Raw genomic sequence first — 25,857 nt, 5'->3', positions numbered from 1 at the left:
CTCAAATAAATTTAAATGGAAAAATTAAAGATTGGGCTAGTTTTATGTGGCCCCCCCCTCCCCCTCCCACTCCCCCTCCCTTACTATTGGGAAATTATTTGCAACTATTTTATCAGAGACTGAGTAATACGAGAAAAATAAATATATTTATGGAATAATTTGAAATACTTATAAGCAATTAACTCGAACAATTTATCATAAATTGACCTTTGAGTACTGACAATGAAACATATGCTATTTAGCTTAAATCAACATAAAAAGAAAAGGACATCTACCTAAAGAAAATGTAGAAGAAATTGCTAGAATTGTAAACACTCTAGAGATCAATAACCCAAAATTATTTGGCATGTAGTATACTTCAACGTCTAACCTAACTTATATATCTCTTTACAATAAGACATGTTTAAATTTAACTTGTACTAGGATGACCATAGATATATAATCATATATTTGTCTAAATTATAATTATTATTTAACTCCTGTTAAGGTTTCAAATTATATATAATTTACTTTTATATCATACATAAAAGAGTGAGTCTTTTTTATAACAGCCTCACAGATCTTTATATTTGAAATGAATCGATCTGATTTATATCTGTAGTGAAAAGTCAAGTTTTTAGTTGTTAACATAAAATGTAATGTTTTTTGTTCAAATCAGCATAAATTACACGATACTGTTTCGTAACATAATTAACCAAAAAAATGATACTTTTGTATTGAATTATAATATATTGGACATAAAAAGCAGCTTTTTCATGTCTATAATCGGAAATCCATCTAATAAAATTGATTCGTAAACGGTTTCTGAGGAGTTTATGTGTACATAAAAATATATTTTGACTTCTTTTGCTCCAATATGGCACAATATAAAAAAAATTGAATTATTGGTGAAGTGACCTACAAAATTAAATAAAACCAGTTGTTCCCAATGGTCGTCGTAATCATCAGTGTTATTTTATCCCTTCTTATGAACTAGTAGAATTATAAAATGAATTTTAAGTATTTAATGTGACTTGTTAGGATACAAAAAATGACGAAAATCATTTTTGGAAAAAAAAAAAAAAAAAAAAGAGACAAAATCAACGCACAATGTTTGGAGAAATTTTTTGTTTTGAATCAATAGTGGTTGGAGATTGAGAATATAGAGATGACGAAAAATATTTGTGGCGTGTTTGGTGGCTTGGGTCAATTCAAAAGCAAGAATATTATGTGGACAAAATCTTTTGACAGTTCGACCTAGGGTGATCACATTTTTTCACAAAATCGTCCGAATCGACCATCCCGCACCGTCGTATTTCATTTTTTGAAATAACCGCGGTTTTAAAAAAAATTAAAACCGCCCCGCCGCCATGGGTTGGTTATAATTTTTCGCCCAAACCGTCCCGCACCGCACCGCCGTGTATAGTGATATTTAGCTAGAGTTATATTTATAACACATTGTATATACATTATACACAATAGATTCGATCCTATGCCGCCTCCACTCTCTTCTCTCCCAACACTTCTTCAAAAAAATTTCCCCTTTTTCTCTCTTCATAATCTATTTACTACTTCTTTATATAAATATTATAATTGATTAACTTTATTTTGTCGCTTGATTGTTATTTTATTTAGTTTTATTTTGTTTATTATAGTTTTTATTCATTATTCTAATAATTTGAATAGTTTTTTTTTCATTTTACCTATCATTAAAAAAAAATCGTGAACCGACCGCAACCGCTTAAAACCGCCGAAAACGATTTTACATATAAAACCGCAACAAAAAAAATAAAATATAATCGAACCGCAATTGGCAATTCAGTTTGAATTTTTTATGAAAAATCGTCAAACCGTACCGTGATCACCCCTAGTTCAACCTTTTTTCTTTTTATCTATTAATTTCTTTTTTTCCTTTTTTTATTCTGTATATTTAAGAAATGAAAACCAAATGTGCTAATGATATTATCATCTAATTTTTTATCATTCCACTCACAAGCACCTTTTTGTAAAATCGATGTGATTCAACATTCACACGTCGTTTCGTGTTTGATTCAAATTTACAGTAATATGAGTTTAAACTCTTTAACATCTTTCGTTTCAATGATATGATAAATAATACATAGACAATTAATATAATATAATTAAAAATAAATAAAAAATAATAGTTAATATATTATTTGATTTGATGAATAGATCATAGTTTATTTTATTTGATTGATATATAATTAATAATTAATAAATAGATAAATAACATGAGGAGAATAACACGAGATTGATTGAGATAACTATGCATAATAGATGGATTAATAATTAACTATCTTTCGACTTATCATCTAATTTTTTTTTATCATTCCACTCACAAGCACAACACTAAAAATCAATTATCGGGACCAAGATCATCTCATAATTATAATCTATGTTATAAATTTTTATAAAAAATATCATGGAAAAATTAGTTTTAAAATATCATAGAAATCTTTAATCTTCATACGGTTTTACGAGTTAAAATAAAATATGGACCATAGTCATTCAAAATAAATCCTTTTCTGTTTTTTTTTAAAAAAAAATTACATTTACACTTTGTTCTTGATTTCGGAGCATAATTAATCATGTATATTTTTTTAGCCATAATGAATTATGCATTTATGTGGTTCAGTGTTTTTGTGTATCCTACCTTCCCCTTATTGCCTAACATTTTATAATATATTTTTTCATTGTAGCTCAACCGAAATTGCTTTCATCCTTCAATCATGGAACTGCACCAAAGAGGCAAAGAGTCTTTGTTTTGTAATCTGTACTCTTATAACAAATTTATTCTTTCTCATGTGTAAGGTCCACAAGTGACGATTGGCTCATCTGGGAATCTTTGGAATATTCCGGCGGCTTTCAGCCACCCACCAGGGCCAGGCGTAACCGGGAATCTTGGAATATTCCGGCCATCAGCTCCCACCTAAAGTTTCATATGGAGAAGGAGCCGCTCCTCCCTTATCTCGACCAAAGAAGATTAATCCTACAACCACCGCCTCCGCCACCGCCAATCACACTCTGCCCTTTACCGGAAGACAGTGAGATTACTATTCCACCTGTGTCCCTTACACCTTCGACCAAAGAACTCAAAGATATGCTCATTTTTGGCTCCCCCTCATCTTCATTGCCTTATCTCAACGATTGTTCATCTTCAAATCTTCTTGATGCCTTAACCTTGTCCCTCGCCTCCCCAAAACCTTCACTGTCCAATCCTGATTGTGCAAGATCAGCTTTTGATGGGGAAAGGTCAAATCTTGACGCAGATAACCAACAAGCTTGGCTGATTGATCCCGATTACCCGTTTTCCAAGAGCAATCTTCATAGGTCCAAGACTGCACCGGCCATGGCTACTATTAATGAAATCGATCATTCTTCGGGTTCCAAGCCACCCCAGTTTGGTAAATCATCAATTGTGAGGCAAGGTTTTGTTCTTTTGATTATATACTTGAGTCTTGGTGTGATTATATACTCTTTAAGCAAGGACAAGTTCAAGGGGACTGAGACTCACCCTGTTGTTGATGCTCTGTACTTTTGCATTGTGACTATGTGTACGATTGGTTATGGTGATATAACTCCTGATAGTACAGCAACTAAGTTGTTCTCTATCACATTTGTGCTTGTGGGATTTGGATTCGTAGATATTTTGTTAACCGGGCTGCTTAGTTTTGTGCTTGATTTGCAAGAGAATTATCTTTTGAAGACTATTAAGAGTAGAGGAGCTCATGACCCTGGGTCTTACATAATAGATGTAAAAAAGGGGAGGATGAGGATTCGAATGAAGGTTGGATTGGCCTTAGGCGTTGTGGTTCTTTGTATTGGAACTGGCGTCGCCTTTATGCATTTTGTTGAGAGGCTGGATTGGGTGGATTCGTTTTATTTGTCGGTTATGTCAGTCACAACTGTTGGGTACGGTGACAGGGCATTTAACTCTTTATGTGGTCGAGTTTTTGCATCCATTTGGTTGCTATTGTCAACACTTGCAGTTGCTAGAGCTTTTCTGTACTTGGCTGAGGCAAGAGTTGATAAACGAAATAGAAGTATGGCAAAGTGGGTGCTTGGACAAGATATGACTGTAGCTCAGTTTCTGGCTGCTGACATTGATAACCATGGTTTCGTGACGTAAGCTTTCTTCAACTTCGCTCATTTGGAAGTTATTTTTCTATCTAAACTTAATACAGTTGTTGAAGTTAGATCAGCTTTCATGGGACACTATTGATTGTGTTTTATAGAAGTTGGAATATCAATAATAGTATGGCTAAGTGGTTTTTTAACTAAAATTTTTGCAGCTTCATGCCTTTTTTAGGTAATATTTGGGAAAGTTTCTAGAAAGTACTACTCAGCATTTCATTAATAAAATTTTGAAATTTTGTGAAATTTTGTTAACGAGAAGCTGAGAAGTGCTTCTTAAAATCTCTCACAAACACTATCTTAATGTTCTTGAGTGCATGCAGATTGGAAAGAATTCACTCTCTTTATTTAACGAAAATGGAAGTAAATACTATATAACTTTCTTCTCTTGAAATGTGAAATTTATGATATATATTGAAGCTTCCATATTTACATTTATGCCAGCATGCTATTATTTCAGCTACATGCATCTTCAAGTTTTAATATATCTTTCATTACATCTTGAGCATGATAAAATCTTCATCAGTTGACAACTTTAGTGTCACTCACTATGCTGCTTGACTGAAAATTCTTCCATGTTGTTCCTTAAAGAGTATAAAGGGAATTATGCTGGACTGCAAGTTTGCAACATATGTGAGATTCTATTAGAAAGTTGATTATTATCATCTTTGCTTCTAGTATGGCCTGCCCTAACAAACACACAAACACTTACAATCTGGGCAACTTTTCAACCATTGTTAGGATTTTACGATCGTATGATAGTTCTCGTGCCTGACTTGTACTCTTTTGGAACTGTTTGAATGAGATATTTTTTCCCTTCCCTAATGGTGGTTCTGTCTGCTACTGTATAAATTAATCTTTCAGCTGCCTTTCAAATTGGATGTGGAACATGCTTTTTATAATTCCCTCCACTTTCAGCATGTGAGCTTATGTTTTACGAGTGCAACCGCCTGTATATTTTCTCCTTTCATTAAATCTCGAAGAAAATGTACCACATTACATATTTCACATGTTATCTGGCAGTAAATCAGAGTTCATAGTATACAAACTCAAAGAGTTGGGCAAAGTCTCGGAGAAGGACATTTTGCAGATTTCTAAACAGTTTGAACGGCTGGACTCTGGTAACTGTGGGAAGATAACTCTCGCTGATCTCATGGAAAGCCATCACTGATTCAAAAGCATGGGAACTGTCCATGGATCTCTACATAAAGGACTTCCTAACCAAGATGAAAGTCGTCTTCGGCATTGAAGTTGTACGAGACATTTCTTGGAACAAAGATGACAAGCGACACTTCAATCCTCAAAGTTCTGTACAAACGCACTTCCACTTGCACGACATTGACTTATAAGCATACATGGCTTCTTTACATCAGGCACGTTCTTGCTGGTAACTCGTCTCTGATAGCTTTAGGCCACAAAAAAATTCGTGGAAAAGATATTAAGATGCTATACTATTCTTTACCGGTTTAGCCCCATGAGAATCGTGAACTGGGTTTATTCACTACTGCACGAGAAGTGGCTACTATATTTGCATTTTACATGTACATTGCTTTGGTATTGTATCGAAAGAGAAGTACACCGCTCTTCTTGTGTATCGTTCGAAAGTGGCGAATTAATGGAGTTTTGTATGAAATCTTGATGTTGGATGGATAATTATATGGTTAGATATGTTCAATAGTTACAGCATGCGTTTAGAGTTTTTTCTTGCTTGAAATCCATGTCTTACAAATTAAGGGTCTGTTTGGTTCATACAGGCCTTTCTTTCTGAAGTATCCATCAATGAAAATGTAAGAGGAATAACCTTTATGGATATAGTTTCTTGGTAAAAATAAAATTGTTTCTTTGCTTCATTGAGATTTATAAATTTTGAACAAGTGTGTGTGTGTGTGTGTTTTTAACCTTCAAAACTCGCAGCATTTTAAAATATTTTCTAAATATGGAAAATGATTTTTTTTCCATTAACTTGTTCGTTTTTTTTTATTTTGGTCCATTAATTTTTTTTTAAATTTAGTTTTGTGCACTAAATTTTAATTTTTCGTTATTTTGGTTCAATTGATAATGTGACAGCTTGACATGTCAGCATTTTTCGATTTCATGTCAATATTTTCTGATGTCGCGTCATCCGACATTGGATCACGAATCATGCATCGTCAAATTGATGATTAACTTTTTTTACATGATCTAAATTTTGTTCTTGAAAAATTTATTAAAATATCAACAAATTATATTTTTGAGTTGAATATATATACCGTACGTAATATTTTTCGCATCAATTTATATTATACTTTAATTATATCGACTCATTAGATACCTGTTCTATCTACTATATATGAGAGAAGATATATTATTTTTTTTTTGAGGAAGAGAGAAGATATATTATATATATGTAAAAATTCTTGAATAGACTGGGGATACGTACATACACCAATTTGTCCCAGATAAGATATCACAACGAAAATATATAAATGCATGTATACAACTTAATTAGCAAATACAGCTTAAAGACCTCAGAATATTCATTCCTCTCTTCGTCTGGGGTTTTTAATACAAAGTAAAAATATTAAACCATATTATATGATAATACTTCACAAACAACAAACATGCAATATTCTTGAAAACAGTACTGAATTGAAACAACATACAATATACAAATTAAATCGCACGCCCCGTCCCCGGATCGAATCAATGCCTCGAGAGAGCAGAAGCGGACAGCAAGATGAGGAGTATGAGGACTACCATGGCTGCAAAGGATCCGATCAGCGACCCCGAAATTCGCTCGCAGAAGGAGTTGAACTGCTGGCAAATGGCGAACCAATTTGTCCTTGTGTTCCCCTTGTGTGCCAAGTATACTATTGCTGCTGCTGCTGATGCCCCAGCACTCAGAAGTGCCAACATTCCCTTCACAACGTTCATACTTATTATTGTACATATATAAGAATTATATATATGTAATGGCATTAAAACAAAAGGGATATATATATATATAGAAGTTTTCAGCTGCCCAACCATTACTGCCCAACTCGTCTCCGACCACCAAAACCCGATACCGGGTTTTAGTGGTCGAAGACGATGTGGACATCATTGATTGGGCGGCTGAAAATTTTTCACATATATATATATATATATATATATCTTACTGCGTCGAAGAAAATCAAGACAACTCTGCTGTTTTGTGCACCACTCCTTAGAATGTGGAAGATGGACAGTGCCAAAGAGAGAACAAGATAAGCACTTACGATAGAATTCGCCACCACGAAAAACCTGCGGAAACCGCGATTCATTTTTCATTAAAACTATGATCAAGAAATCAAGATTTTATGCATGCATGCATGCATGCATGCATTCACAAAAAAGTTCTTGTCTTCCAAATGAATCGATGACTAACGTGAACATGGGAAGATCGTTGTATTTAGCGCGGAAACGGATGAACTGAGTGAAAAACGGAAGCGTTTCGTCGGTTGTCCCCATGGCAATGGCACTTGCTAAGGTTGCAATGAGAGCAACAATTCTCAGGATGAAATCTATAACAGCCACTCCACGATTCACCCCAGCTCTTGCAACCGAAGACTCCTTCAAACCGAGTTCGACCACGCCTCCCTTCATCTTTCTTGAGTGTAAAACGTTACTAGTTGTTGGGGGAAAAAAGAGGGGTACGTACGTTCTTTTTAGTCTACAAAAAGAATTGCTGTAATAATATTCAATTGCGGTGATGAATACCTTGCCATGATATGGGAATTTATATGCGTCGAAAAGTGATAAGAACTGCGTAGCAGGTTGGTGATTGTGCAGAATCTGGCAACAAAATGTGAATTAGTGGATAATTTACTTGCTAAAGCTGATACATAACCATATAAATTATTAAGTCTACCTGCTGTACTTTTCCAACTCCATTACAAATTTCAAGTCATGGAAAAAGAAAAAGGAGAAGGTTTGGTTCAATACCTAAAATGGAAATAATTGCTTCTACACTTCTACTTCTACATATTTGTTACATGCATGTACAGATATATAATCTTTAAATTTTTAGTTGTTCAACCAATGATGTTCAACTTGTCCCCGATCATTAAAACCCGGTACCGTGTTTTAGTTATGCGAAAAATAAAAAAAAAACCACTAAAAGTCGGGGACGAGGTGGAAAAATATTGTTGGGCAGCTGAAAAGTCCTCGTGTATATATATAAAATATATATATATATATCTTATATATACTTATTTGATGCATATATTATAAGTATTTATTCAGAGTTTACAATATATAAGGAAGGAAATTAAGAAATTAATGCTATATATACAAAAAAAAAAATGAAAATGATGGATAAGACATGCGTAAACTGGTGATAAACTAATCCATAATTATACATATATTTGTTCTCTTTGATAAGGATTATGCGTGTGTGAACCGCGTATCACTTTTTCTATTATTTTATTGTCGACAATTTGTACTTAAACCATTATATATTTCTTGCCAATCACGAGACGGGGTTGGTATGTATCAATCTGGAGTGGAGATAAAATTTGTTTTTCGAAATTTTGCTAATTATAAATTCGTATCTTTAGCTTTCTGAATATCAAAATTAGTATTGTGCATTCATATAATCATATTTACCTTGCTTTTCTGTTAGAGTATTGAGGCATTGGTGATTAATTCTAATTTTATAGTTCTTGCAAAGATGGATTTCTTGGAATAATTAAAAATACACATTGAAAAAAAAATATACATTTTTCATCGATTGTAATAATTCAATTAAATATCTTCACTCAATAAAAGGAAACGTATATTCTTAAATCATATAGCACATACATTTACGGAAAATGAACAGAACAAAATCTGAGCATAACCGGAGTAAGCTTATTGCATATATAAAACAAAATCATATATTGTATTACCAAACGCATCATTGTGTTAATATTGGAATATCATCACATCGTTTTAACATCATGCGACATCGTATTTTGTCTTGGGAATATAACGACTCTAAATCAACTAATCTACAGAGATATGAAATTCATCTTATGTAACATAAAAAAATCCGTTGAGATGTTAACATCGATCTAAATGCATCGGATTTTTTTAAAAAAATCATTCACGGTATCAGAATATATACCACGATCTTCATTAACCATTTTCGATTTTACCACAAGTAGTATCACGACACCAATCCAAATCCTACTTAAATTAATATGACCTTATATTCAAACCCTTCGCCTGAACCAAATATTAAACTTCTAATTTCATTACATTGGGTTATGAATCTTATGATAGTGAAATATAATGGAGGAAGATAATATTTCCCTGTATAGAAGAAAAGTCAACTGTGCAAGGAGAAAACAGTCATTTACCCCAAACCAACCCAAACCCATCGAATGGACTAAGTTGAAGATTCATGGCTCCCAAAGAGTTGACTTTCACACAAGTTTTTCAAGTCCCAATTCTTCATCTTCCACCAATTCTCCTCTCTTCTGCTTCTGATCTTGATAGTTATATATCCAGGGAAATGGATCAAAACAAAAGCGCGTTTGTGATCGGAATCGTAGGTGCGGTGATCACGCTTTCTGCTTATTCTCAGACCTACATGTCTCCCACACAGTGTATCACGGTTGGGTTAGTAGTTCTCGTCTTTGGCCTTCTTGTTCGAGAAGGTATTCTCCCTGTTTGATCAGCTTCTAGTTCAAGGATTTTCTTGTTTTCCAAATTAGAAAATAATGTTGTTTTTACTGCGTTTGTTCTACGTTTTATTTTATGCCTGTGATTTCATGTGCTCGATCTTGGGATTTTTGGACTTTGATCCTTTACGACCAAATGTTGTTCAAGTTTTTTGTTACAGCTTGGTATTGACTTATGGTGTATTTGGTTCGAAGTAATATGCATGTCGCAAGTCGAATGCTTCGATGTTATCATTTGGGTAACCCTTAATTTTACAAGGTGAAATGTATCTTATCACATGAGCTCACATATTATATTATATATTAAATGTAAAGGTATGTAGTGATTTGTGTTTTAGAATATAAACAAGATTTAGGTAGTGCTCGAAATCGCTAAAAAGATAATTTTGTGCATTTCCATTTCAAAATTTCAAAAAGATAGCTTCATTTGCTACTATTAATACTTCAAAATTTGAAGGATTTCAAGCATGCTCGTGCTCACATTTTTTACAAGGAAACGGTCTATAATTTATATCTATAGGTGCTCACATGATCAAGCAACGATCACAATTATATACACCAAAATTGATGGTCATTGTTTGAAAAAACTACTTGGAAGTTTTGAACCATAAGAAAGATGACTCTTTTATGCTTTTCTAAGTTCTAATCAATCAACTCTCATTTAGAAAAATTATGGAATATCCGAAGTCACAGAAACATCACCTTTTAAACGTAAAAGATATTGATCTCTCATTCTTTCAGAACTATTTAAAAAAATAGGATACAATGACCCACCGATCAACACCTCGCGAAAAAATAAATTAAAGAACGTAAACTGCCATTTGAGTATGGCCGAGCAACTTCAAGGATGATTTGATCCGAGAACAAATGTCCGTCGATCGTCTCAGGTTGCAAGCACTCCCACATCATCAGTAACATTTTTTTTCAGCTGCATTGTTCTTGCATTAACTGGATACCCACAACGGGGATATTCACCGTGAATCTCGTATAAGTATACAAGGTAAACATCCTCAGTGTGGCAGCCGATGTACGCAAGTTAATGCCGGATATGTACAACCACCTTCACACGAATATCATATGCGCACACACTCTTGCGTAATATACAAGATAAATACAAGGAAGATAAACATCCTCCTAGTGGCAGCCGATGTATGCCATTTGATGCCGAACACATACAACCACCTCCGCATGATTATCATGTGCACACATAAGCATGTAATATATACAAGATAAATATAAGGAAGATAAGGTCATGCATGCATATATCCACAGCTTTAGACATGCAGGAATGGTACCACAACCCCATCTGGTGGGAGTCGGGGTTGTTAACTTACCAGGCCTATGGTGGAAACAAGAAGAGACAAAACTGTGATGGGCAAGACGCATGCCTGAAAATATTGAGGCAAGTTTACCTGCTGACATCACAACCGGTCTCTAAAGTCCATTAAACCTAAAATGCAGAGATATATATTGAGTAATCAGAAAACGGGTAACAATTTGTTCATTGACAAAACCGAATGCTGACAAGAGATCCTCAGCCAATCGTAGTCCAATTCCTTCTCAAATCATTAGCTTGGAAATTGTTTTTTAACAAAACAAGAATTACCTTGATGCTCAAATAGGACAGACAAAAAACTTCCCAAGAATAAACAACAATAACGATTAGTTTCAAATCGAAATATTCAAAGAAACTGCAAAACAGTTCAAGATATAAATCATATAAGCCAACACATGACGTGAGAAATAACTAGTATTGACTCTACAGGAAACCAACAAGCATATATCACCCTAAACATACAGCTGAGAAGAATGAAGTCATCTGATACATCAGTAGGAAAACATAAAATAGAGAGTGGCAGCAGGTTCTTGGGAGCACTACAGATAAAGCTTGGTGATGTATGGTGCCAAAACGTGACATTTTCAAGGGGTGAGTCTTCAGATATTGGTCCTCATATAGAAAAGCATCAAGGTGGGCCATCAGTTAATCGAAACCCTCTTATCAACTGTTCTTTGGGTTAAGGCGGGTGGCTTCATCAATATAGGCAAGTGGCTGACTTCAGGCTTCAGATATCTCAGCTGTTATATTGTGAAGGGAAATGAAACAAAGGTAAAAGAATAGCATCAGTCAACTGGGTCAGGGTTGTGTCAATCTGAGGCAACTTGTCAAAACGCTTCACTGCAGTGTTACTTCAAATACAGATAAGCAGCAAAGGAAGCAAGTAGAGACATAATACATAGTGATATCATGGTCTACCTGTAATTTTACTACAGAGCTCTAGTAGTCATAGGTTCTCCCACGTGAAACAGGACTACGTGCAGAAAACCTGGTTACGGAAATGGAAAATCAGGGATTGGGAACAAATAAACGTTTCAAGTGACAGATAAGGTAGTAGTGCATTTTAAGATAATTGGGAAAGGTCAACTTCCCCAGTAATAAAAAAACCTCCAGAGCCCACACCAATAGAGAAGACGAAAGAATCAGGTCATTAGGTAATCTAGCACAAACTCAAGGACAGAAACTCTTGAAAAATTCAATGCTAGTGAAAAATTCAACAAATCTTACCCAGAACCAACAGATCGCCCTGAGGAATAGCTTCCATATGCACCATATGCATTGCCGCCACTACCACTCTGCAGATGGCGGGAAAATGTGATAACAATGCAGAACAACAAAATATATGGAGAAGGCCGTATACTTATGCTTTGGTTTTATTTATGAGGACAAAAATAATTTACCCGAGGACCACCATAACTACCATAATTATCTGCAGGTGCTAAGTCAGCAGAACGACCATACACACCAGAATAAGAGTACCCTCGCTCACGGTTCTTGGCATCCCTGTTTCCATATTTCAAGCTGTCTGAACCATCTGCTGATATGGGAAGATATGGGACAAAAGGCATAAATGCAGACACAGCGCCCTCCTTCTCAAAAACATTAGCCCTCAAGCGTGACATTACTTGTATAAGAGCATCCTTGGCAACATCAGGATCTCCAGAAATCTGCCAATGGTAAAGCACATCAGCAGCTACATTCAATTATTTCTGTTACAGTCCTAAATAACCCATTGGTCGTGCCTCCTCTTCGTCATTTACGTGGCTTATTTTTAGTTCACACTAGTTCTGCCAAGGATGGGGAGAGACCAGAAACATTAAAGGCATACACCGAATTTATATTCTCATAATTACTCTAGCAGTTGAGATAATCTTAAGAAATTTAAAATAGAGTAATGCAATAGTGATCACACGCACTCCAAATAACATATCATCATATCAGTAACTTAACAAGTAGAAGGGGTACATGCTGACACCAGTTATGCTTAACCTAGAAAGTGCACTTAAATGCTACTATTAAAAACCACAAACATTGCCTATTGATGTTCACCTGCACCATTTCATCATCTTCAGAAGCAACCTTAGGCAGGTTTTCTTTTGACAGTATGCGAATATTAGCCTTGGTCACTTTCCTCATCTCCGAAATTATGGATCCTCCTTTTCCAATAAGACAGCCAATTCGAGAGGTAGGAACAAGTAACCTGGTCATAAAAGAAACGAGACCAGAGTCTCTTTCGACTTTTTCACTGCACCTGGGCTGCAATCTTAAAGCAGCATCGATTGCAGGAGAAAATGTATCTTCGAAAATCTGAACCAACACAGTCCAAGAATAAGTGGATATAAGCTAACACGCCAAAACCTCAATCTAGATAATTAAACTAAACAGTACCTCTTTTGCGGAGATAGATATCAAGCAATCATCTCCCTCAGCAGCAGAGCTATCAACTTTAACAGTTGCCCCAGAGTCTTGCCTTACTTGGTTGATTACCGCGCCTCCCTTGCCAATGACACCCCCTATATTAGCAGTTGGACACACCAAGCGAATTGAGAATTCTCTTGAAGATGTTTCATTCCTAGGAGCTGAGTAAAGAGACTGAGGCCACTCGGACCTTTCACCCTTGTATCCCCCATAGAGCCCAACAAGTGGAGTTAATCCCATGATTGGAGCACCGGCACCAGAACCCAAGACTGAACCACCAGAAGGATACCCAGTACGAGCAGAAGAAGAAAGTAAATGCTGAGATCGAGATGGATTATCATGTAGGCGAGATGCAATCTCATACAGAGCTTTCTTCACCACAGAAGCATCTCCTGATATCTAACATAGCAAGGAAAGAGGAAGGATCATTGGACATTTGGACTCAAAAACAATTCGAGTTGAACTGCAAGCATTTATCATGAAAGAAAAGGAATGACAATGAGTAGTACACTGGAACCAATTGAAATACAATTGCAACTCAGAACATCTTCGATCTAAAATCTAAAAATTACCATTGCAACATGGCGCCAACAAAAGACCAACTAAATTAAATCACTTAAATCGCTCTGACATAGTAATTTACTAGAATATGAAAAGTGCTACTGCGCATGGCTCTGAACTACAAAAGGGTATTTACCAAGATGGCAAGATACGCACAAAAAATAAATGTGGCTTTACATAGGCAACCACATTCCGCAGTACCTGCACAAGTTCATCTGAACGCAATGCACATGCCGGCAAATGATCATCCTTTACAATTCGAATCTGAGCCCCAGTGTCACTGCGAATATTTTGAACTATCTGTCCACCCTTCCCAATTATGCAACCAATCTGATCAGAAGGTACCAAAAGTCGAACCGTAACTTGTTGGTACTCTTCTGAGTCCTCAATCATCGTATCCTCAGCAATGATCCTATCATGTACCCTAAAAAGGGCATCTTGGGCAGGACATAGATGACTATCAAATCCATCAGAATCATTACTCTCCTTGCTAGCACTGTATATGGTAATGACACGTTCCTCGCATCCTGCAACAGACTCACCGATTTGGATCTTTGATTTCGTGTCAATTCTCAATTGTTTAACAATTTCTCCTCCCCTTCCAATAATACTTCCAATTTTCTTCCCTGGGCACAAATAGCGATATACCGTGTCATCGGACCCAATATGAAACGGATCTTTATCACTTCCGGATTTTCTTCTTTTATTCCCATCGTTTTCAGCATAATCAGACTGGGAATGAGACCGTTTGCCATAGTTATTCCTCTGACTGGTCATCCTGATATTAGATATTAATAAAATTCAAAATATTAGATATTAATAAAATTCAAATAAGCACATGATTAACAGAGAAGAAAAATGACTGAATGTAAACATTAAAGCATTGAGAATTTGTAGAATGGTTAAAAAATCAGCACTCTTTTCTCTCAACTAAAAAAAACGATCGTTGCCCAAATTCCGGAAATCCCGAATAGATTCCGCACCCTCTAATGGTAGTACCCAAAACTCGTGAGCGATGACCCACGAAAATACAAAGAAGAATAATAAAGAAGAAGCACAATTGTGGACATCTCAGAAAGATTACAATTCAAGAATTCTGGGATGAAAAGATCCAAGAATCACATGATTATGTCAATGAAGCATCCAAAAAAAAAAAAGAAAGAAAGCAGCAATAACAGCGTAGAATCGATGCATACGCGTAATACATGTAAATTGAAACAATTGCAACATTATACCTCTGGATCGCACACAAATTCTGGAGGGTTGAATTCGAGAGCGAGATGGGGATTACAGCGAGTTCAGCAATGCGGCGAGAAAGAACCTAGGGTTTTGACCGGACCAGACACCAACGAGATTATGCTTATTAAAATAACAAAATAATATAAATATCTTTTTTTTTTTTAAAACATATTTATTTTTAAAAAATATATAAAAATATCTATTATATATACATTATATTATACCATATAATAGAACAAAAAAACTCCCTACAGCTCCACCGTTGATATTTTGAAACATTCCAAATATTTTTCCCCAAAATATCCTTTACCAAACAATTTTATTATTATTTTGAATAAAACAAAATACAATTTAATAAAATAAAACCTCAAATATTAGCTTTAAAATTTATTTTTACAAAAAAAATAGTAATTAATTAGAATGAAATTAAATTTGCATAGTTCTTTATTATAAAATTCTTACAATTTCATAATAAAATTCTAAATTAGAGATGTTATAATATTTTATGAATGTCATGATAACATGGTTTTATTTTAAGTTCCTCCTTATTATAGATTCAACCATGGGCTTTTATAGAAACCATCTCGTTTTGTGATTTTTATTTAAAAATTAGAAATGAAATATTTTATTTTTTTTAACAACTTGGATCATCGGTTGTATATCTAATACTATATTGTAAAAACAAGTGGATGAAATAAAAAATATTTTAATATTTTAATTGTTTTTTTTTTCATTTTTTGCCCTTTAAATTACAAATGAAAGTTAACATCCACTTATATCATAAAATGAAAATTCTTCTACCAAAAAAATAATAAAAACTGCTCGTATTTTCTTTAAACTTATTTTCACAAAATCGTAAGAAAGTTTTTATAGTCAAAAATATTTTCTATAATAACATATTATATCTTGTGCGCCTATTGTGTATGCATAGTCATTACTAAAGGTAAAATAAAGAAGAATTGGTCATACCAATATATCAACCTCTCAACTTAATGAAATAAAATTTAATAGAATAGATAGTTATGAATCGAAGTTTAAAATTTTTTAGTATTTTATGAGTGAGATGCATTTTCCATATGCAAGATAAATAAAATGAAATCAACTGTGCCAGACAGTTTTATAGTTTGCATCTACAAAAATGGGCTGGAGATATTTTTTAAAAAAATCTTAATCAACAAAAATGGGCTGGCCCAATAGTAAAAAAAACAAATCATAGACCCAGAATAATGAAGAAGTCACGAAGAACGTCCCGACCCGTGCCCGAAGTTGACGGATCATTTATTTTTCGGCATTTTTAAACAATTAATTAATTAATTAAATTAAATTTATACTAAAACTCAAACAAAATAGTTCATTTACAAATATTCAGATTAACTAGTCAATATATTCTTTATAAAATAATTTTCCTCGTCAGATGTTATGTTATTCTCTTTCAAACGAAGAATGAGAATTAAAATTTTTTATGATATAATATAATTTAAGAATTAAAATTATGATATAATATTTTTATGCTATTAAATTCACAAATTTTATGATATAATATAATTTAATAAATTTAATTTAAAGTCGATTAAAATATTTTATCTTAAAAAAATATGTATTATTGCCTCCTCTTGAAAAGAGTATCTCATTTTTTTTAATATTAAGATCATATTTATAAAATTATGGTAATTTTTTTTATTTTTGATGAAATTCATTTTGAAAAATAAATATTTAATAAAAATATGTTGGAAATTTTGATTGTGCTTAATAAATTAAAATTAAGCAACGCAAAGTTTGCGAAGTTCGGAAAAGAAAAAAAGATTGAGAAGATAAAATTAAAAAAAATGGAAAATTGAGGTTGCATGGCGGCTGAAAATTGAGCCCCTGCACTGTTCATGCTGCCTGGGGCACAATATACACTAGAGCTTCTACCTTGGAATTTTTCAAGGCACCTGGAGTGGTGCAAGAGCGCAATATATTTCGCCCCTGCACCGGTGCTTCTGGCCACATGAAAAGTTGTATCACAAGTTTGTTGTTGTTTTATCTTGGGTGCCAAATTCCGTCGGCACCAAGAGCAGAGAAAAACTTTTTAAAGATATCGTGTTCAATATGAACCTCAACAAATCCAATTCCGTTTATGTTTAGTACCATCTTCAAATCAATCCCAACATTATACACTCTATATATCTACAAAATATGGATATTCTTCTTGTGTATAAAATTACTTTTTATTCTAATATTTGGATGAACGCGAAATGTATACTTACATACATACGATAAATGACTATTATATGTATACATACAAACATACATAAAATCATTTTATTATTCTAAAATTATTGTATTTCAAAATTTATTATTTAAAAAAAACAGTTTTTCTTTTGATAGTTTTTTAATTTATTTCAGTGGTTAATAATTTCCTCTGTTAAATATCTTAAATTTCTGGGGTTGTAGAAAGAGTACTATAGCCTATAGGCCACCTTTAAACGGGAGGTTTATAGATTGAAGTTCAAATTATAAACCATGTTTATTTCTGTCAACGGCACATTTGGCCGTGTGGGTCCCGCTGCTAACTCCAAATGTTTTTTTTTTAATTTTTTTTTTGTTTTTATTTAATACGTGCGTAGGCTTAGTAGGATGTTTTTATAATTTCAGTATTTTTTTAACAAAATATCTGATTTTTTAAAGATATGACATAATATTATATATATATATAAATTATTGTTGTTATAATATATTTTTTTTCTTTTTACTAATTTTATAATTTATTAAATTATTTAAAATAATATATACGAATAATTAATTAATAATACAAATTAAATTGATTATTATAAATATATATTTAATTAAATATATAAATAAAAATTATAAATAATAGTAGTAAATTAAAATGATAGAATGAATGCGTGTGATTGGATAGTGAGACCTCCAAAAGTTATGTTTTTAGGTTTATGATTAGGAAGGAAATATTTAAAAATAGTGGGTTTTAAAATTTTGAGGTGACGATAAATGTAGTAAAAATAAATTCAAAAATTGGGTTCATGACTAGAGATGCCCTAAAGGCTAAAGAGGACCGGATGAGATGTATGATATATATTAACACGATACGTCGATAACATCGTATCATTTTATGTTATTTTCTATTTTATAAAAATAATAAAATTGTATCATTCATTATCATATATACATGAAAATTCAATTGCTATATGTTTGTTTTAAATTTATTATTTGTTGTTAATTTTTATTTTATATTTCATGTACACAGTGTTACCGTACGTGACGCTACTATATATATATATATATATATATATATATATATATATATATAAAATATAATATTAAAAAAAATTAGTTGAAGTATTATAGTAACAGTAGGTCATAGGTAGCCTTAGCCCTTACGTACTCTACATATATTATTTTACCGAAATAAATAGAGAGTAAATGGGAAATTAATTGGACGTGACTTTGAATATCTATTATAGAGTATACAAAGAATCATCGTATTTATGACGATAGATGTAGATTTTCAATTCTCTTTTTCCCCTCTTAACAATGATAAAGTAAATTCATTATTTTTTCTATCTAAAAATAAATATATAATAAATAAAAATACAAAAATAACATTTAAAAATTTATAACAACAAATATATGTATTATATAAAATTTAATGTACATAAAATAAATTGTATATATATATATGTGCGTGCGTTAAAAGATATTAATAATTATAGTATTATACTATAAGTCTATAATTATAGTTAAACATATAGAACAACTAACTTTCGGTAAATTAAAGAAAAAGAAAATTATAATTCTAAAAACACCCTTTAACAATACATCTCCAAATTCGACAATTTTTTCTATCTTCTTTCACGCGATTACAATTTTATAAATTAATATATTTTAGAATTTTTAAAATTTTGAAAAAAAAATTCATCGCCTCATATTTTTTATATAGATCAATAAACAAAGAGGAAAAAATTTAACATGACTTACTATATATAATTAATATAATAGTTGCAACCGCATGTTGGTCAGAGAATTAATATAGTATAAATTAATTAACCATAGTTTCGCGATTGTGTTTGAATACTGTTTTCGCAATATAGTTAGCGTAAGAGGAAAGTATTATATATAGGACTAGACTAGATTAATAGTTTATTCGTGAAGGTCGAATTAACGTACTCCATGCATGATTAAAGTAGCTAGGTTTATATCAAACTATATACACATTTTATTAATTGCCACAATTATAGATTGGGAAAATTGCAAATTTAGTCCTGTATGTTTGTCACTTTGCGATTTTGGTCCTTTATGTTTTCACATTTCAGTTTTAGTCCTGTATGTTTCGATTTTTGGCAATTTCGGTCCTTTTTCTTCGAAAATGCTGACGTGGCACTGTACACGTCAGCTCCACGTCAGCATTGAATTGGTGCCACGTCAGCGCCACATCGGAAAAAGGACTAAAATTGCCAAAAAAATAAAGATAGCGGACTAAAACTGCAATCTGAAAATATAAAGGACCAAAATCGCAAAATGACAAACATACAGGATCAAAAAAGCAATTTTTCCTTATAGATTAGCATTATATGTATTATATAACTAACCAATTAATTAATAACCAATATATGCATATGCATGTTTGTGTATGTGAAATTGAAATAAACAAATGAATTTATTGTATTTTGGTCTTTGTGCACTAAATTTTTAATTTTCATTTATTTTTGTTCAATTATTGATGTCAAACACATCAACAATTTCTAATACCCACGTACGTTATTGATTCATGATGTTATATTAACATTTTTTTTGTATCATACAACTATTTTACGATGTCAAGTATATTAGTACAACAAGATAAAAACTTTTTTTTTTTTTTTAGAAACCAAACAACAAGATAATACTTAAAAATATATAGTTAAAACAAAACTTTGAAAAACCTCAAAATTAGATAAAGTTGGATTGAAGTAGTAGTGTGTGAATGAAGTCCAGAAACGTAAGAAGACTGCACCCATTTTTGGTACAGAGTGCATTTAATGGAGAGTGTAATGATAAGTCAAACTAGGGGTCATAGCTACTGCATGCCCATTGGGTAGTTCTAGTAGAGCCTGCAGGCAGGCCCTCCCCTTAATTCCTCTTCGATCGTGTGGATTTCTGTGAATAAATCTCTAATTATTCCAACTTTTGTTTTCATCACTCTCTAGTACTGATCTTAAACAAGCCGTTTTTTCTTGCCTTTTTTAGCTCAACCCTTTTTTTTTCAGTGTGCGTATAATATTATAATAATAATTCATCGATCTCCCATGCCGCAGCATGAATGCTACCAAGAAAACGGTGGCTCCGCCGCCACCAACCACCGCCGTGAAATGGGTTCTCCTGTGGATGATGCCTTCAAGGAGGAAGTCTGCGGTGAGAAATCGAAGAAAAATGGCTTCAATATCATCAACCTGCAGTTTGATGGCCAAAGCTCAGATGAAAATTGCAAATTAATATTAAAGAATAAGCGGTCAAAATTATGTTGTAGAGGGCACTGGAAACCTTCAGAAGACACCAAACTCAGAGAACTCGTAGCCATGTACGGCCCGCACAACTGGAACCTCATAGCTGAAAAACTAAGAGGATCAAGATCAGGTACGTACGTACTACGTGATATAATCATCGATATTTTTTAATATGTATATATTTTTGTTGAAATATTATCTCACATCGATAAGATAGAGTTTTTGTGTTTACTTAATATAGACAAAAACAACTTTTACTTTTTGAGCTAGCTTTTGAGGTAAATTAGGTCCGAGCCTCAATTTCTAACAATTTTCAAAAACAATGTTTTTTCATGAATAATCTTTTACTTGGATTGTTTGAAGGCAAAAGCTGTAGATTGAGATGGCATAATCAGCTGGATCCAAAGATCAACAAAGGAGCTTTCAGTGAAGAAGAGGAGCATAGATTAATGGGAGCTCAAACACAATACGGCAACAAATGGGCGCTGATTTCCAGGCTATTTCCAGGTAGAACAGATAATGCAGTGAAGAATCACTGGCACGTTGTGATGGCCAGGAAACACAGGGATGAGCTTTCAAAATCCAAGCTTAATGGAAAACGGACTTCTCACTACTCTACAGATATTGATCATCATTACACCACAAGATCATTAATTAACACGCATGATAATTATTCTGCAGGTTTGCATCTTATAATTAATTTCCTCCTCTTTTCACTTAATAATATATAATTAAATTGCATGCATGCCTCTAATATTATAATGAATATATATTAATCTTGTTTGGTCATGAATTTGCAGGTAATTGTATGAAAAGAAGACACATGTTAATGTTGCAGGATTCAATAATGAAGAACAATTTGTCAACTACATCTGAAATATCATTTGCTGAGCTATCATCGGCTGGAGAGAGCCATTGTGATCAGAACAGTACTACTGCAACAACACCTACTTTCATAGATTTTCTTGGAGTTGGAGCCTCATAATCGATCGACACAAAAATATATAACGACTATATATTTAATTTGCATTGTTTAATTAATAATATAGATCGTGTGGGCCGTAGAGGTAGATATATATATAAGTAGCTGCATTTTCCAGTTCATGGTCTTTGTAATTATTGTACGTCTTTTGATTTGTATATATGGAGGTAGAATGGTCAATCATTTTTTTTTAAAAAAATAAAGCTTAAAAATTTGAAATTTTTGAATTCAAATCCTCCTATTTATCATAGCATTACAAAAAGTTATGAATACAATTAAATCAAGAAGGTGAATTCGTTTGTATTAATTTTCGAAAGTAGACTAAAGAAACAATAAATAAATATATATAGATAGATATTTGAAAAGGATATCTATATAATATATTAGCAAATTAAATCGTATGAATTCGTCTAGTCATGTCAAAGTATGTTGTGTATGGAATATTTACACGTTTTATATTTATTTTATATATTAAAAAAAATTGCATGAATTAATAGATAATTTCAACAATCTTAGCTCGTAGCTTTAAATTATAATATATAATAGCTCAACCAAACAACGTCACAACCTCCAATTGCTTGTGTAAAAAGATCAAGCTGCTTCACCATAAACTCTATAACTACTAACAACAAATGATTTGAAAATTCTTTTACAATAATCAAAGAATTAATATATATTGTTTCATGACCATAAATTAAACTCCAAGAATTGAACAAATTCTTGGAAATCCAATCTCCCATCTCCATTCTCGTCGAAAACATCGATCATCCTCTTGAAACTATCCATCTCCAATCCTTTATCCAATCCCAAAGAACACAGAACCTTCTGCAAATCCTTTGAATCAATAAACCCATCTCCGTCACAGTCAAACACATCGAAAGCATCCTTCACTTCATCCGGGCTCGGATCTTTCTCCTCGAAAAGGCCGAATAAATCATGGGATTCCACATCCAAAGTTGCAGCTTCTTCGGGATTAATGCTCATCATGAATCTTAAACTCCCTGAGACGATATCCTCTACATCTCCTCCGTGCAAGATTGGATCGGCCCTTTTCAGTTTCTTGACAAATGAATCGATATCTCCCTTCATTGCTTTATCCCGCTGTTTGGATTCGGAATCCTCGGGATTCATCAACACATGGGATCGGATTGTAGACCGGAAAAATCCCAAAAACAAGCTGTGTGCCCTTTTCTTGTCAAAGAATATAACCAAGAGGAACTTAAACATCAATCCCATTATCAATGTGAATTGCAGGCTTTTGAAATTTAGAGAAACATTAATCTCCATTGGGAATTGAAGATGATCGAGAGACATGGCTAAAGATAATTAATTTATACAAGTATATATTAAAGATGCTTTTTTTTTTCTTCTTACATGAATCTTGTGTAGATTTGATGTGGGGGGGGTTCTCTTCATATATAGTGGAGGGAGGAGTGGCTCGAGATCTTGGAAAATTTGGTGGGATTTTTCAATTTGAGGGAAGTTTCATGGCGAGTGCGTGTAATTTATTCGTTGGATTTGTTTTTTATGAAAAGAAATTGAAATGATAATATATAAAGATTATTCGGCGCCACTTTGGTAGAATATTGAGTAATGTGTGGGAAATTTCTCGTATTGAATGCGACTTTTACAGGACATTTCGAGGAATTGAGGGACTCTTGTTAGCCAGCCACCTTAGTCCAAAGGAGAATTCAGATTTGATGTTACATGTTAGAAGGCATTTCCTCGTGGAAATTACTTTTTGATATTATTTTGTTTCCCATTATTGGGGTTGATTTGACCAAGACTTCTTAATTGGTACGTACCGATTCCACAATGTTTTTTCCCCGAATTTACTTATCGTTTATGTAGCAACTCTAAACTAGACCCTACCTATATTATGATTATCATTACAAATTTTATGAGTATTATTAAATCTTGAAATCTAGTTACTTATAAAAAATACATATAAATTAGGAAAATATTTTTTCGTCTACCGAATTGGCTACTTTTGGGTTTAATTCGTTCCACTAACTTTTTAATTTTTGGCACACTAACATTCAATTGTTGAATATTTTGATCCTACTATTGATGTAACGATCAGATGACAATAATTTTCGATGTCACGACGGTTAAACAAAAAAAAAAACAAATTTATGCAGTAAAATCAAACTTCGAAATCTTAATTAGTCTACGGAACTCAAAAATTAAATGAGTTTACTTAAAAATTTATTGAAACCATGTGACATTTTCGCCCCTAGACAACAAATAACTTTTAAGTCAATTTAATGAAAGATTTGAAGTCTACAAGCAATGAATTCAACTTGTGATTTCTTACTCTAATTACATATCAAAAAATAGTTTCCCCAATAAATCAAACTTATAAGAATTTGATTCGTTCAAAATTCGAGGAAAAACTTTCCGTTTTTCATTATTTTGGTTTTGATGAATTTTAATATATGGAACATTAGTTTTATTCTTCTTAATTGAGCCACATAGAAGACAATCGATATCAAATAAGCAATATTTAGTGGCTTTAGTAGTTTCTCGTGAAAAAATGACCAAAACAAAATATGTTAATAGATGAAACCAAATTTTAACAAGTTACTTGGCAAAAATATAAAATATGTCAACTTAAATATTTGAAATTGTAATATTTTAAACAACCGCGTGAGATGTGTTTTTATTGAAAGCAAATGACATTACTACATGTATAAGAGGGATTTGGTGAAGACCTGTTGAATTGAAAAAAACATTTGACTGTATTTTTGTGTTAAATTAGCAAAAGAGAATATTATTGTTCGCATTTTCAACGTTGTGTACATGTTAGAATGGAAAACTTGAAGAAAGGGTAGTGAAATTTCAAAAGAAAGTTGATGAAAAGATCAAATTAATTTCGCTTTGCGTGCTTTGACTGCAATATATATAAATAATAAATTACACGCATATATGTATGTAGTAATTATCTTCAAAAATTAATTTACAAGTTTCGTTTACGAATAAACAAGTGTTCACCTTCCCATCAAATCCCACCATTATTTAAGGTCGACACACTAAATATGAATTTAATTCAAGTTGCTTTTTATTTTTTATTTTTTACTTTTCCGGAAATAAATATTGCAGAGGAAATAATTTTATGTGTCAAAAGCTAGTGTCATGGTGAATTTTTTCAATCATCAAAATATCCTCTGTTAAATTTTTTTTTTCTAAAATACAAAATTTTACATTTGATTTTTTAATTTACAAATTTATTTTATAATTAATAACAAGAGTATTTATAAGAAAAAACAAAAATCAATTTGGGCACCAGTAATAAAGAGCGGATGATTTATATCGGGCTCCTTTCCTTCGTTTACTGTAGTGTTTGTGGTCCTAAGCCCATTTACTGTTGAAGACCAATTTCGGAAAAGCCCAAGATAACTTATGATTCATGAAGAGCAAGTCTGAGCAACTCCGAAAATCATTTACGTTCATCACAGTAAGCCGTACATAAAATGCATCTAGAATTTAGTTTGAGAAATCTTTGCCCAAATATTTTGGTGTTATCTATTATAATTACGGTTTATTAAGGTAAGAAAGATTAAATTGCTCGTGAAATTAATTATTATATAAACCCATTATTTATTTATTCATTTAAAATATATATATACGTTTTTAATAATTATTTTCTGAGGGGGAAAAAAAAAAACGAACCAACAAAAATTATAAAAAATCCAGCCAACACAAATTCTTGGCTCATATTCGAGAACTAAACAAAAACCCTTCATTTATGAATTTTGTACTCCTACAAAATATTTAAACAACTATATTTCATGACTTTTGAAAGTTATTTTATATAGACTAGTGACGCATTACATGCGTTGTGTGTGCAACATAATATATATATATATATATATATATACATAAATTTTTTTTTAAAGGTGATTGAGTTTTTTTAGTGTAGAAGTTTTGTATAAATTTACATCAGAGAAGGGTAAAATAGGAAAGAAATTTTGGTATGTTCATGCCACATCAAAAAGCAATTTTTCTAAGGTGATGCAACATGTACACAGAAGGTTACAC

The 25,857-nt window shown here is 32.6% G+C and overlaps 6 protein-coding genes across 7 annotated transcripts; 3 read left to right on the top strand and 3 right to left on the bottom strand.

Annotated features, from left to right (window-relative positions):
• Nucleotides 1–2,671: 2,671 nt before the first annotated feature.
• Nucleotides 2,672–5,817, top strand: LOC140863740 (two-pore potassium channel 3-like). The gene is made up of 2 exons (XM_073267357.1): nt 2,672–4,125; nt 5,158–5,817. The coding sequence occupies exons 1-2, from the start codon at nt 2,942–2,944 to the stop codon at nt 5,303–5,305; spliced, it is 1,332 nt and encodes a 443-aa protein (XP_073123458.1). The 5' UTR covers nt 2,672–2,941; the 3' UTR covers nt 5,306–5,817.
• Nucleotides 5,818–6,580: 763 nt separating this feature from the next.
• Nucleotides 6,581–7,816, bottom strand: LOC140866740 (casparian strip membrane protein 1). The gene is made up of 3 exons (XM_073271775.1): nt 7,520–7,816; nt 7,272–7,395; nt 6,581–7,032 (listed from the first exon to the last, which is right to left on the bottom strand). Exons 1-3 carry the CDS (start codon nt 7,735–7,737, stop codon nt 6,817–6,819), a joined length of 558 nt encoding a protein of 185 aa, XP_073127876.1. The 5' UTR covers nt 7,738–7,816; the 3' UTR covers nt 6,581–6,816.
• Nucleotides 7,817–9,494: 1,678 nt separating this feature from the next.
• On the top strand, nt 9,495–10,119 carry LOC140867346 (uncharacterized). The gene has a single exon (XM_073272420.1). It carries the CDS (start codon nt 9,518–9,520, stop codon nt 9,788–9,790), a length of 273 nt encoding a protein of 90 aa, XP_073128521.1. The 5' UTR covers nt 9,495–9,517; the 3' UTR covers nt 9,791–10,119.
• A 304-nt stretch (nt 10,120–10,423) lies between these two features.
• Nucleotides 10,424–15,481, bottom strand: LOC140863894 (KH domain-containing protein At4g18375). Of its 2 annotated transcripts, none has more exons than XM_073267668.1 (8): nt 15,348–15,481; nt 14,314–14,890; nt 13,522–13,950; nt 13,183–13,440; nt 12,534–12,800; nt 12,361–12,428; nt 12,052–12,121; nt 10,424–11,873 (listed from the first exon to the last, which is right to left on the bottom strand). In XM_073267668.1, the coding sequence occupies exons 2-7, from the start codon at nt 14,887–14,889 to the stop codon at nt 12,073–12,075; spliced, it is 1,647 nt and encodes a 548-aa protein (XP_073123769.1). In that variant the 5' UTR covers nt 14,890; nt 15,348–15,481; the 3' UTR covers nt 10,424–11,873; nt 12,052–12,072. The 2 variants fall into 2 exon arrangements, with proteins under 2 accessions (XP_073123769.1, XP_073123770.1); XM_073267669.1 differs by having other exon boundaries at nt 10,424–11,247.
• Nucleotides 15,482–20,444: 4,963 nt separating this feature from the next.
• Nucleotides 20,445–21,969, top strand: LOC140867752 (transcription factor MYB117-like). The gene is made up of 3 exons (XM_073272799.1): nt 20,445–20,964; nt 21,198–21,515; nt 21,635–21,969. Exons 1-3 carry the CDS (start codon nt 20,637–20,639, stop codon nt 21,817–21,819), a joined length of 831 nt encoding a protein of 276 aa, XP_073128900.1. The 5' UTR covers nt 20,445–20,636; the 3' UTR covers nt 21,820–21,969.
• Nucleotides 21,970–22,336: 367 nt separating this feature from the next.
• On the bottom strand, nt 22,337–23,265 carry LOC140865971 (uncharacterized). Its single transcript, XM_073270821.1, has one exon. It carries the CDS (start codon nt 23,128–23,130, stop codon nt 22,498–22,500), a length of 633 nt encoding a protein of 210 aa, XP_073126922.1. The 5' UTR covers nt 23,131–23,265; the 3' UTR covers nt 22,337–22,497.
• Nucleotides 23,266–25,857: the final 2,592 nt, after the last annotated feature.

Source organism: Henckelia pumila, chromosome 4 (genome assembly GCF_033568475.1).
Source record: "Henckelia pumila isolate YLH828 chromosome 4, ASM3356847v2, whole genome shotgun sequence".
NCBI lineage: Eukaryota > Viridiplantae > Streptophyta > Magnoliopsida > Lamiales > Gesneriaceae > Henckelia > Henckelia pumila.
The sequence above is the reverse complement of the archived record's forward strand: the minus strand, read 5'-3'. Positions and strand labels throughout refer to the sequence as shown.

Excerpts from the sequence above, each read along its gene's own strand:
- LOC140863740 (XM_073267357.1), top strand. The coding sequence starts at position 2,942 with ATGGAGAAGGAGCCGCTCCTCCCTTATCTCGACCAAAGAAGATTAATC. Across the intron at positions 4,126-5,157 it reads GATAACCATGGTTTCGTGAC|TAAATCAGAGTTCATAGTAT; the intron begins GTAAGCTTTCTT and ends GTTATCTGGCAG.
- LOC140866740 (XM_073271775.1), bottom strand. The coding sequence starts at position 7,737 with ATGAAGGGAGGCGTGGTCGAACTCGGTTTGAAGGAGTCTTCGGTTGCA. Across the intron at positions 7,396-7,519 it reads AACGATCTTCCCATGTTCAC|GTTTTTCGTGGTGGCGAATT; the intron begins GTTAGTCATCGA and ends CGGTTTCCGCAG. Across the intron at positions 7,033-7,271 it reads TCTTGATTTTCTTCGACGCA|GGAATGTTGGCACTTCTGAG; the intron begins GTAAGATATATA and ends AACGTTGTGAAG.
- LOC140867752 (XM_073272799.1), top strand. The coding sequence starts at position 20,637 with ATGCCGCAGCATGAATGCTACCAAGAAAACGGTGGCTCCGCCGCCACC. Across the intron at positions 20,965-21,197 it reads ACTAAGAGGATCAAGATCAG|GCAAAAGCTGTAGATTGAGA; the intron begins GTACGTACGTAC and ends GATTGTTTGAAG. Across the intron at positions 21,516-21,634 it reads GCATGATAATTATTCTGCAG|GTAATTGTATGAAAAGAAGA; the intron begins GTTTGCATCTTA and ends ATGAATTTGCAG.
- LOC140867346 (XM_073272420.1), top strand. The coding sequence starts at position 9,518 with ATGGCTCCCAAAGAGTTGACTTTCACACAAGTTTTTCAAGTCCCAATT.
- LOC140863894 (XM_073267668.1), bottom strand. The coding sequence starts at position 14,889 with ATGACCAGTCAGAGGAATAACTATGGCAAACGGTCTCATTCCCAGTCT. Across the intron at positions 12,801-13,182 it reads AAGATGATGAAATGGTGCAG|ATTTCTGGAGATCCTGATGT; the intron begins GTGAACATCAAT and ends TACCATTGGCAG. Across the intron at positions 12,122-12,360 it reads GGGCGATCTGTTGGTTCTGG|GTTTTCTGCACGTAGTCCTG; the intron begins GTAAGATTTGTT and ends TTCCGTAACCAG.
- LOC140865971 (XM_073270821.1), bottom strand. The coding sequence starts at position 23,130 with ATGTCTCTCGATCATCTTCAATTCCCAATGGAGATTAATGTTTCTCTA.